This window comes from Varanus komodoensis, unplaced genomic scaffold (genome assembly GCF_004798865.1).
Source record: "Varanus komodoensis strain SLA01 unplaced genomic scaffold, ASM479886v1 scaffold33, whole genome shotgun sequence".
Taxonomy (NCBI): domain Eukaryota; kingdom Metazoa; phylum Chordata; class Lepidosauria; order Squamata; family Varanidae; genus Varanus; species Varanus komodoensis.
Window position 1 is genome coordinate 79,825 of NW_025335817.1, and position 12,152 is coordinate 91,976.

At 50.9% G+C, this 12,152-nt stretch overlaps 1 protein-coding gene across 1 annotated transcript; it reads right to left on the reverse strand.

Moving 5' to 3' along the window:
* Window positions 1-2,919: 2,919 nt before the first annotated feature.
* On the reverse strand, window positions 2,920-9,196 carry ODF3L1 (outer dense fiber of sperm tails 3 like 1). Its single transcript, XM_044438875.1, has 4 exons — window positions 9,079-9,196; window positions 7,327-7,437; window positions 5,707-5,820; window positions 2,920-3,404 (listed from the first exon to the last, which is right to left on the reverse strand). Exons 1-4 carry the CDS (start codon window positions 9,194-9,196, stop codon window positions 2,920-2,922), a joined length of 828 nt encoding a protein of 275 aa, XP_044294810.1.
* Window positions 9,197-12,152: the final 2,956 nt, after the last annotated feature.

The window sequence follows — 12,152 nt, forward strand, 5'->3', positions numbered from 1 at the left end:
GCCTTGAGAAGAGGAGGCCGAGGGGGGACATGAGATCCCTGTATAAGTACCTCAAAGACTGACACAAAGAGGAAGGTCAAGATCTCTTCTCACTAATACCAGAGTGTAGGACACGGAATAATCCATTCAAGTTGAGTCAGGCTGGACATCAGGAAAAGCTTCCTCATGGTCAGAGCAATAGGACAGTGAAACCAGCTGCCTGGAGGGGTGGTGGCTCTCCCACACTGGAGACATTCAAGAAGGAACTGGGCAGCCCTCTGAGTGGGGTGGTGTGACTTTGTGTCCTGCAACAGCAGGGGGTTGGACCTGGTGGCCTTCATGGCCCCTTCCAACTCTGCTCTTCTGGGATTCTTTGACTCTATGACCACATCCAGAGAAAAAGTCCAGAAAGGCAAGTGTCTGTGTTGATCCATGTCAACCAACCAGTTCTAGTGGCTTTCAACTCCTCTGGGAGCAGATCTTGTGGGCGCATTCATGATCAAACCACCACTGAATAATGTGCACCACAGCAGAGAAAACGGATGGTTGGTGGGGCTGATGGGAATTGCATCCAGCAATGCTTAGAGGGTCACATATTCCCCACTGCTGGTCACAGCCACTGGACTATCAGTAATAATGATCCTGGTTTTAATAATAATAATAATAGTAGTAGTTCTGTATATTTAGTTGGTGTGCTTGTTGGGGATAGACAGACAGGCAAAGATCCCCTGCCTTTCCTGTAATCATTTCAGTGGCTTAGAATAAGGATATCGGATACAATATTGCAAACATATGAATGGCAAATAAAACAGCAATAAAAAGTAAGATGGTAAAAATAATCAAGCCAACCAGCAGGAGCAAAAAAAACAAAGCACGGATCTTAGCAGGGATGAGAGAACAACCTGCTGCTCGCCTTAAAAACTAATCAGACTCTTTCAGCAGGCAACTGCCGGGGGTTTCTGAGCACTGGTGCTCCAAGTTCCAGAGTTGCTCCTCCTCCCTCCAGGGGGCGCTCTTTGGCTGATGTAGTAGGTGGTGGAGGACTCGCCGAAGAGGATGGCACTCCCAGTGAAGTGCCGGGGGCTGAACCGCTGTAGGAAAGCGATGCTGCCGCGCTCTTTTCATCCGGCGAGAGGACAGGTCCTGCCATGGTGGTCATGGATGCGTCGCTCGGAGCCGGTTCTTGAGCATCCCTGCAATCTGCAGCACTTTCATCTGACACAGTTGAGTGGGTCTCCCGACTTGCTAACTGGCTGCTTCCCTTTCCCAGATGTGCACCGAGTATAAATATTCTAGCTTTTAGGGGTTGAAGTAGAGTGGGATAAAGTACACATGTGCTTTCTGGCTGGGAAAAATGCAAGGCCTGTCGTGCTGCCCCAGGCAGGAGAACCCCTGGGATATGTCATTCCCGGGGTGCCCAATATCCTTACTGAGTCCTCTGATGGCCTGAGGAAAACTACATTTCCCAGGGTTTCTGGGCACCGACTATGTGGCCATTGCAGCAGTAGAGACCCCAGGGAAGGAGAGCAGCTCCATGGGAACCCCCTTCACACGCACAGACAATGCCCCTGAGGGGAGGGTTGGGGATGTTGGGGCTGAGAAGCAGCAGCTAGACCCTATCACATTCCAATACTGTTGCCTGAAATGTGGAAAGGGGAATATTTCAGAATGAGGCTTCGAAAACACTGAGCTACTTCCCAGCTATTTGCTTACTGAAATACCTTTGGTCGTTCATTCTGAATTCTGCTTCCTTTCCTCCTCCATTCCCTGGTTTTGAACCGTGTGTTGTGGCAAGCAGCAATTCCCCCGGATGAGGCCCGCTTCCCCTCAGCGACGCTTCTGTGAAAAGAGGCTGCAGCACCGGGGGACCCGGCCCACCCCCAGTAAGCATATGCAAACATTCAAGTTAAACATGTGTGAGTTAACTTAGGAAAGTGTGTGCTTGAATCGGGTGTTACATAAGAGAGTCTCCAGCCCCTTTTCCTTTTTGTGATGCAGCAGGTCCCTCTGCAGTGACAGAGGCGTCCATGTGCATTGCAGCGAATTTTCTCTCTGCTCATGCTCTCTCCCTTGTAAACCTGTTCCCAAGGTCTGAGTGTCTCGCCCATTCTCTTCCATGCTGGGTTGCTGCCACCTAAAGGCGGAGAGAAGCAGTGGGGGGCTGGCGCATGGAGATGTGCAGAAAGCATAGGCCAGCACTGCCACCTTCTGGAAAAGGCCCGCAGTCCTGCCACACTGAAGCTCCAGGCAGACGGACAGTCCAAGTATCTCAGATGCTTGAGCACAGGGCATCGGAGCAGCCAGCTGAGACCCACGCCACCCCATGGGTCCCCTTCAGTTCACAAGACTATTTTAATAAGATATCTGCCGCCCCACGCCAAGTTGTGTGTCCTGGCTGTCCAGTGCCTCTTGGGAAACATTTTGGGGGACTGCGTACAGAGCAAAGGTACCCCATCTCTGTCGCGAGGGATGCAGCCACTCGCACCACTCTGGGTTTGGGCTCTGATTGGACTCAGCATGTCCCTTTAACCCTGGGATCCCCAGGGAGGACAGTCACGGGACACTTCTGCAGCTTTGTAAAAAGGCTGGGTTTTATTATCTATGCGTTATTCTTTATTGCATCAGTGCCGGCAAAAGTGATCCTCTCAGCTTCTTGAATTCAGGAACCTTCTTGGATAGGAAGTGAATGAGAAGGGAGGACGTATCTGTGCCAGGCATTTCCCTTCAAGCACAATACCAGCAAAGCATATCTGAAGGGCAAGCGCAAACAGAGAAAGGATCTTGCCCCCAGAACAAGGTGGACCTGCCATCGTGGAAAGCAAATCTCCTGAGAGCCAAGAGCCTCCAAAAAAGAGCTGGCTGGTTGCTGGCTCGGTGGTGGGAAAAGACCTTCAGGGGCTCGGTCTCTGCAAAGGACAAATCCCTTCCCAAGCACAGCTCTCACTCCTTGACGATGCAAGCGGGGGGCGTGCCATGAGCATACTCAGAGTGCCGGATGCCCAGGCTGAATCGCGGGGCCCAGGGCTTGTGGGCAGTGACCTGCTCGGCATTGTAATCCGGAGGGCCAGGCGTGTAGTCTTTGCTGCAGGAGCTGAACCTCTGCGAGATGCTGTAGGCAGGCTGACGGTGCAGATAGATATCTGGCTTGGGAATGGTGTACATTGCTGGGCCAGGGCCCCTCACCAGGTCTTGGGCGTAGCGCCACACGGAGGCACTGGAAGCCATGGAGAGGCATGGGGCAGACACCTTGACCGGCAAGCCAGGGCCCAGTGTCCCTGGGAGCGTGTAGCTGTTGGGCGCCGGATACGGGTTGCTCTCCCGGTAGCGTGTTCGGGTCCCTATGGTATACGCTGGTGCATTGGGCTCTTCCAGGGGATGGATCCGCTCCACGTAATACTCGTTCGGTGCAGGGGTTGGGATGGTGCCTGCAAACCAAGAGAGGATGAAAAGGGGGCTTCGTCACTCGGCGTTTCCCTCTGCCCACGGAGGAAGGGAACGTGTGAATGGGCTGCTGCTTGCTGGGGCGCGGGGAGGGGAAGCTGAATGTGGAGCTGCGGGAGGCAGGGCATGGGCCGGCCTTGCATGCAGATATGATTGGGTTTGGTTCCAGGCATCTCTTGGTAGCTGGAAAAAGTCCCTGCCTTCAGCCCCGGAAAGCAGAAGCTGCCAGTCAGTGTTGACTGCACTGGAGGAGTTGGTCCAGGGGTCAACACCAGGCACTTAATTAATCTGTCATCCAGCAGATCTCCACTTTTCTTTTTCCATTTTTAAAAGCTAAATTTAATCCCAGTTGGATGTGGAGATACAGTTTCAAAAGTGTAATTCTGAGGTTGAGATTGAATTTAAATCATGGTGATTGGCAGCCTCGAGGGTCCCTTCTGGACTGGGTTACAAAAAAAATCAACTTCACCGTCTCAGAAGCTGATGGGGTTGATAGCTCGCTCTGCTGGTGTGGCGAGGAGGGCGGCACGGAGCTTCAGCAGCCTAAGAAGCTCCCCATGAATAACAAAACCAGGACATCACACGAAACAGGAAAGGATCTGAATGATGCTAAAATCACAGGCATACACCTGCCCCGTTTGCCTAATTCATACCGTTAGATCACCGCACAGCAGAATCTGGATGTACCTCCTGAACTGAAAAACGTCCTATGAATGAGTGACGTCGTGGCAGAGGGATGGGAAGAGGCTGGTGGAGGTGGAACTGCAGCAGAGTTGGTGCATTGCAGACATGGGTGTCCGACCAGTACCAGGCAACCCCCCACCAGCACTTGTCATTTTTGGAAATGAGGGGCATCTACTTCTTTGTAAACCACATTCATGTTCGGGGCGCATGGGAAAGGGAGGTGCCAGGCCCTGGGCCTGGCCTTGGACAGAAGCCGTTGTCTTCTGCTCCACACTGGGGTCCTCCTGTCCCTACTCCTAGCCATCTTTAGCCCTGACGGCCTCAACCACGGAACAGGCTGCCATGAAACTCCTCTTTCACATGCAATTCACTGTCTCTCAGTGTTAATTCCACAGGCACCTCCAGAGCACTTAGTAGATTATAGCTGTAAAGCTTACATAACCCTCTTGTTTCCCCCAGTGCTTTTTCAGATGCTTTACTGCCTCTTCATTCAGGCGGTCACGCCATCAACGTCGTACAGTCCCTCTGATTTGGAAAGACGAGATGTTGCGACTTGATGGAGCATTCCCTGACACCTGCCGCCTCTTCCGGTCGAGCTCAGGACACCTTCTAGGTGAAGTTCTGCTGAGCTGGATCCAAAATCAGCCCCCACTGCCTTTGCTGCTGATCTGGGCTGAGATATGGTTTAGGGCAGCCTCCTCCGGCGTGAGGTGGCAACCCAAGCTGGCTGCCAGATGTTGCGGCCGTGGGTTTCAGCAGAACCAGGTTGGGGGAGGATGCTTGAGGAGCAAATCTGATCCCCTCTTACCAACTCCGTTTGGAATAGGCTTGCTCTTCCTGGGCTTTGTCAGATAATTCTGGAGGAGTGGAGGAAATCCAGAGAACTGCCTGTGATTTCAGGATTTCTGCAAGACGTAGCAGAGGCCATCAAACTGATTGGCTTTAGAAAGGGATCGCAGAAATCCATGGGCAATGAGGTTATCAAAAGCTACTAGTCCTGTGCTACCCAAGGTAGATGCCTATGTACAATTATGCAAGAAAAAGTTGGGGGCAGAAGGAAAACAAGACCACCAAATATGAGATGGGTGGACTCCACAAAGGAAGCCATGGGTCTGAATTTAAGGGCTGGGCTGGGCTGTAATGGACCGGACATTTCAGAAGGCTTTCGCTCATGGGACTGCCATAAGTTGGAGACAACCTGATGGCACACTAGGTTGCTGAGCAACATGGGTGAGAGGGTGCGATTGAACTCAAGACCCTTTTTCTGGGTTTCCGAGGGCACCTGGGTGACCACTGCATGGACAGAATGCCGGCCCAGATTGGCCTGATCCAGCCGAGTTCTTCTCACGTTTTTAAGACCTGGCGCATTCCAAAGGCTCCCCACCTCACTCCAGGTTTCCTGACCTGCAGCGGTCAAATTCCCTCTCCCATTGCTTTCCCTTTCCCCAAAACTGCATGATGGGATTGGGGTTATGACAACGAGGTCTATTCTGTGGACCAAATCGTGCGCGCTGCTTCCACCGCCGTTCCTCACCATCGGTCTGCCCCCCAGTCAACCACCAAACGTGTCGACCCCAACAGCAAACCCAGCTCCAGACTTACGGCTGCTCCTTCTCTCCTGCGGAATGCGGAATGATACCGGCCTCCATATCCCAACATGAGAAACACTGGGATCCACGAAGTAACAGGGCCCGGGACTCTCCACAGCTGTGATCACTTGCAAGGGAAAGAAGAACGGGTGATTTAGCATGGCTGCCGTGGCCCCGCACTCATCTCCCAGGTCTCATCTCCCTCTTTGAAGCTCGCTGCACCTTGCATAGAAACACACATGGTGGGAAGAAACACCTTTCAGGGGCTTCGACTGGTTTGCCCGTGTGGCCTCTCCTGGACAAGATAACCCTGGCCGCTGCTACGAGTGTCTTCGCAATGCCCAGCCGAACTGCCTTCCGAGCCAAAATTCAGACTTCCCGTTTTAATATTCGAGACATTTCATCAGGGTGCCGAAGCTCCTTGGCTCCGAGGGCTGCACCGGAGTCAGGTGGAGGGCCACGGGCTACACCCACATCCTGCCCGCTTGGCACATACAGACACTCTTCTCCCTCCCACCAGAGAAACACCAGGGCTGGCATCAAGGGGGGCACAGCTGAACACCTGTCAAGGCCACGCCCCGACCGGGGCTCTTGGCAAGAGCTCCTGGGGTTTGCTCTTCCACTGTTTGTTCACCAGCCTCTTGCTCTGGCCCAATCAGCACTGGCGAGTCGGAGGAGCAGATGACACGGCCTCCTTCCTCACTGTCTTTCTGCCCCTCAAGCAAGCAAGGGGGGCAATTATGAGAAAGCGGAGGAGGCGCAATCGCCGTGGGCCAGAGCAGTGGATGAGAAGCTTCTGCCTTGCCCAGGGGCCCACCCGACCTGGAGGTGGCCCTGGGAGTGTCACAAGAGGCTTTGGAAAGACATGGGTTGGGCAGCCACAATGATTTGATATCTGCATGCCTGCCGGGACACTTAGCTCGGTATCAGAGATGCTTCTCCATGTCCTGCTGCTGTCTGAGATAGAGCTGGCAAGAGACCGAAGTCCTTTCCAGCCACAGCATCATCGGGTTAACCTTCCAACGAGCCCCACCTTGCGCCATGTTTTGCCACCTTAAGTCACCCTGGTAAGACTTGGGGTGCAGGTCTGGCAGATTGTTGAATTGTGTCCTCTAACCAACATTGCAAGGATTTATCTCTTCGTCTTTTTGTTACGTATTTGACTTCTTGTAACATTTTCATTATTAGCTGTTGGTTGTTTTAAACCGAAAGACTAGTGGTGATGGTTTTGATATTCAGAGACCTAATCCTGGTGCCTGCATTGTTTCTGTTGCTTTTACGTGATGGTGGTAATACCAGTTTTGGGAGGAACAATTTACATGAGGAAAATTGCGCCCTGTCCTACAGTGCCATTGCTCCAATCAAATCTGAGGCCATCTGCTGTTGCTTCGCAATTTAAGAAAATCTGGGAGATGTGACAATAGCTCTGTCCTGACATGTCCATTTTTTTCCTGTAAATATACGCAGGTTCCCGATTTTATACATCGGTCCTTCTTATTCAAAAGTGACTCCTGCCCAGCTTCATCTGACCTCAGAGCTGGGCAGCTCACTTCAGCCTCGATGCCATTCTCAGGGTTAGCTGCCCAGGGCTACCTGCAAGAACCTGTTTTCCCTGCTCTCCTGGCGCCCTTACATCTTTCTTTGGATCGCACTCGCATGGAGTAGGCTGGCTCAGCATACTTGGTGAAGTCGTGGTCCTTAATGCCAGTGCAGGGCTGCCGACTGTACTTCCCAGGTCCTGGCCCTGCGAGAAAAGCGGAGCCAAAAACTGAACACGAAAGCAAAGGCCAGAAAACCAGCAGTAGGGTATATACTTCTGAGTCAGCAAAAGGAAAAATAGCTTCACGCCCCACCAAATTAATAATAGTACAACAGGGGACAGTCTGAGTACATTTTGCATAGGCATGCACATTTAGACAACACTATAAGCAGATATAGTGTATCACGCCCATCACGCCCAAATTTGGAAGACTGTGGCCAGGAAAAGCTGGGCAGGAGGGTCCTTCCAACACTGGATGTTTCCAAACAGAGGACTGTCCCATAAAAGAGGACATGTGGCCATTCTGGGAATTAATGTAATCAGAATATGAGCTGCTGAGTCACACTAAGATGTACGCGTAGAGCAAGATGGTCCGATATGGCTACTGCCTCTTGTTTGTGTCTACCATCTGGTTACACAATTCCATTGCTGGCTGAAAGCAGCGACCATCTGCTGAGGAATGCCCTCTTTCCATGCATTTATCTGAGCAGGTGCCACGAACAAGAAAAGCTAACAAGCAGCTTGGTGCATTTTCCGTGGTCACCTGGAGCTCTCTGCTCTTCAGGTATAACAAACACAGTTCACAATTCTAAATGTGGAGAGGCAGATGGGCAATCAGTCAAAAGCCTAATGGAAATAAGCACTGTTTCTTTGCCTGATACTTTACAAAACAGGCAACACAACCACTTAAACACTGTAAGTAATAATAAGCGATTGCCACAAAATGATCCCACCCCAAACAAAGAGTATATGAGAAATTCAGTTCATTTTTGACCAGGATGTATCCAGTTCAGACTTCCTGAAACTCAACCTGGGCCTAAAAGCAGCAAGAGTCTGAAGTCTGCTCATCTCTGAGTTTGCAGTGCGATTTACAGAGCAACAAAATACATCTGCATGTTAAAACACAGTGTACTAATACTTCTATCACAGGGAGAAGAATTAGTACTTTTCCAAAAAAAAAAGTATGCACAAATATTTATGCAAAAAGTAAAAAACCATCAGTATTTGAGAAAGACACAAGTGGAAAGAGGCACTAATGTCGTCTGAGAGAAACATTTTCCTTTTGTTTTTAATCAGACTTACCCACTTTGTACCTTTCAGGCCAAATACAGGCATGGATCAATCCAGAGCTGAAATCCGCACATTTCAGAGCTTGCCGAAGACCTGCTCCAAATGTGCTCAAGAGCACTGAAAAATGGGGAGAGTCCTATAAAAATGCACACCTTGGAAAAAATACTCAGAAATGCTATTTAAATGTATGAGGTGTAGATTTCAAAAATGTGCCAACTGAGGTGGAATTCAGAAAAAAGTGCTCGCAAAAATATGCATGGCTTTTCGTGCAAAAAGGAGGAAACCTGCAATCGGATAAGGGCTTGAGTATCGATGCATTTCAAGGTGGAATTCTTGAAATGCATATATGAAATGAAATGCATATTATATGAAATGCATTTCAAGGTGGAATTCTGCATTAAGGCCTCAGTTAAGGCCTAATTTACCCTTCCCTGCATGGGAAGCCCCATCCGGGCTGCACAGAATCCGCAGCTCAGAGAACCTGCTCTGAGATGTTTCAGACACACTTGGCAACTCCCTAATTCCCCTTCTCTCCCTTTGCAGTTCCCCGCTCACCTTTAAATTTGGCACTGATTAGTGCGTACCGCTTGCTGCCCACTGAGGGTCTGGCTGGAGGCTTCGGAGAATTGGCAGCTGCAGCCGGAACACCTCCTTGTGGACTGGATGTCGCCATTGGGAATGCTGCCAGTGTCACTGCAGCGGGTGCCACCCTAACGGGCCACTGGTGCCCCGGGAACCAAAGCAAAGGACGGCTAAGCAATGTCAGCATTTGCAGGGCACACAAAGACTCAGCTTTGTTGTGTTGTTGTTAGTCACGAAGTCGTGTCTGACCCCTCGCGACCCCATGGACCACATTCCTCCAGGCCTTCCTGTCCTCCACCGTCCCCCGGAGTCCACTCAAGCTCACACCCTCTGCTTCAGTGACTCCATCCAGCCACCTCATCCTCTGCCGTCCCCTTCTTCTTTTGCCATCTATTGTCCCCAGCATTAGGCTCTTCTCCAGGGAGTCCTTCCTTCTCATGAGGTGGCCAAAGTATTTGAGCTTCATCTTCAGCATCTGGCCTTCTTAAGAGCAGTCGGGGTTGATCTCCTCTAGGACTGACCAGTTTGATTGCCTTGCGGTCCAAGGGACTCTCGGGAATCTTTTCCAGCACCACAATTCAAAGGCCTCAGTCCTTCGGCGCTCAGCCTCCCTTATGGTCCAACTCTCACACCCAACTGGGAAAACCATCGCTTTGACGATAAGAACTTTTGTCCATTAATTAGGTATCATTAAAGCTTGCAAAATGGACTGGATGTCGCCATTGGGAATGCTGCCAGTGTCACTGCAGCGGGTGCCACCCTAACGGGCCACTGGTGCCCCGGGAACCAAAGCAAAGGATGTCTAAGCAATGTCAGCATGTGCAGGGCACAGCTTTGGGTGCCTTTTCTACGCTTTTCTACCCCACCTTTTGAGAGTAAGGGACTTAAGGCACCTTGCAGGAAAATATTGATATTTGAGGCAAGACTGAGGGAACTGGGTCTCTTCAGCCTGGAGAAGAGGAGACTCAAGAGGGGATCTGTTGGCAACATACAGGTATACAAGGGGGTGTCACATGGAGGTGGGCAGAGACCTGTTCTCACCTGCAGAGGAGGGCAGGACGCCTCCAACGGAGCAAAGCTCAAGGAAGCAAGGTTCAGTTTGGATGCCAGGAAGCACTTCCTGACGGTTAGGACCCCGAGGGTGTGGAACGGGCTTCCATGGGAGGTGGTTGAGGCCCCATCGGTGAGGGTGTTTAAGGATAGGCTGAACACGCACATGGTAGGCATGTCATGAGTGGAGCCGGCTGGAGCCAGGGGTCAGACTAGATGGCGCGGGAGACCTCTTCTGACTCTCTATGTTTCTATGATATGGAGGTACTGTTTTTGATCATCAGTGAATGGATTCCTGCAGCCAGTGTGGCCAACAGGGAGATGCTGGGCCTTGTGATCCAATGCCCCTGGAGAGCATCAGGTTGGGAAGGCAAGGTTAATCTAATAGAAGTCCTATGCATTTCCATAGGTCTACATTAAGGAGGGCTAACATGGCATGCACACATGTACACACAGCAGAACTATAAGATGAAATTAGTAACAGCTAAAACCTTGACAAACGGTAACGTAAGCCATAACAGCAGGAGAAAACACTAAACTAATTAATACAGACCAAATGCTTGGCTGCATCGAAACAGTCCTCTGGGGAGTCATCTAGAGCAGGAGAAGCAAAAACGAAAAGGGAAGGAAAAAAAACAGGGAACAGGAACAGCTCGGGGAACAGTGTGATGTTTTGATATCATCTGGCGTAAACCACATCTTGCGGTAGCCAGTTCCACCAGTGATTAATTTACGGGACAGAGCGCCACAAATTGTGCTGATGGACTCTAGTATGGATGACTTCCAGAGAGCAGAGGACAATGAGGGTAAGGTCTGATGATTCAGCTGGACTTCCACCTTCTGGGACTGCATCCCCCACCACGTCCTAGGTCTGGGGTTCTCATACAGGCCTCACAATCTTCCCAGATACACCCTTCTTTAGGAAGCAGGTGGTTTGACCTGGTGGGTTGCCGGTGATCCAGCAGGGCAACGCCAGCATCCCGAGCAAGGCAGGAAGGCAGTGGCCTCCAACTGCCACGTTCACACTCGTCACAAGATCCCGGGCTTATTCTTATTACATAAAAGAAAGATCATTTGCCTCTGACACGCATGCCTCTGATCTGCTGGTGAATGACACAACTTGAAAAGAAATACCTCAGATTCCCCCTCAGCTTCCTTCGCGCTCTCCTCAACCCCACCTCAAACTCTTCCACCAGCTTTTCTTCCACCTTTTTGGACCATAAACAGCATCCCGAGTTCCGATTGGCTGAGCAGTTGCCCTGGCAATGGTGATGCGCATTGGGGTTTGTTGATTTCCACATCGCCGTGGTTCCAGCACACAATTGCAAAAGCAGAAGTGTGCACACATGTGCGTTGCTCTGGGCAGAACTTCTTGGCAAGCGGAGCCCCCCGTTTGTCATGCCAGGCATGACGGACGGAGAGACAGGCCTGTGCCCACAAATCTACATTTCCTGGTAGCTGAAGGGAACTTACAAGAGCAGCTTCCCTGCCCTATTCCCTGTGCACAGCAGAGCAACTTTTAGCCCCCAAACATATTGGCCTAACTGAAAGCAGACTCGCTAGTCAACTGTCAGTGCTATTCTGTGGCAGAGCACACACTTACCGGCCCGTCCTCATTCACCGTGCCCAGTTTTCTGCTGCTTTTACATTCCTCCATCATGACAGCTTTAAAAAATACCAGCAAAAAATAGCTTGCCAAACCAGCTTTTTCAAAAAATGAACAAACAAGGGAATACACTGAGCTTTCCACTTTCAGCTTGCTTAATTTTCAGCACCATGGCAACAATGGAGTTTGCATCTGCTCCCCTGATGTTAAGCACATGCGATTCGGAACGAGCCTGCTTTTAACCCAGCAAAGGAATAGATGTGAACCACACTACTCACGATGTGACTGAAGAATTCCTTGCCTTCGATTTTTGCTCACCTTCTTGCCCCAGACTTCTCCAAGGAGCTGCAAAGCCGTGCTATTTGTGGGTGGCCTCCCCATCCAGGGGTCC

Excerpts from the sequence above, each read along its gene's own strand:
- ODF3L1 (XM_044438875.1), bottom strand. The coding sequence starts at position 9,196 with ATGGCGACATCCAGTCCACAAGGAGGTGTTCCGGCTGCAGCTGCCAAT. Across the intron at positions 7,438-9,078 it reads AATCAGTGCCAAATTTAAAG|GGCCAGGACCTGGGAAGTAC; the intron begins GTGAGCGGGGAA and ends CTTTTCTCGCAG. Across the intron at positions 3,405-5,706 it reads GCAGGAGAGAAGGAGCAGCC|GCACCATCCCAACCCCTGCA; the intron begins GTAAGTCTGGAG and ends CTTGGTTTGCAG.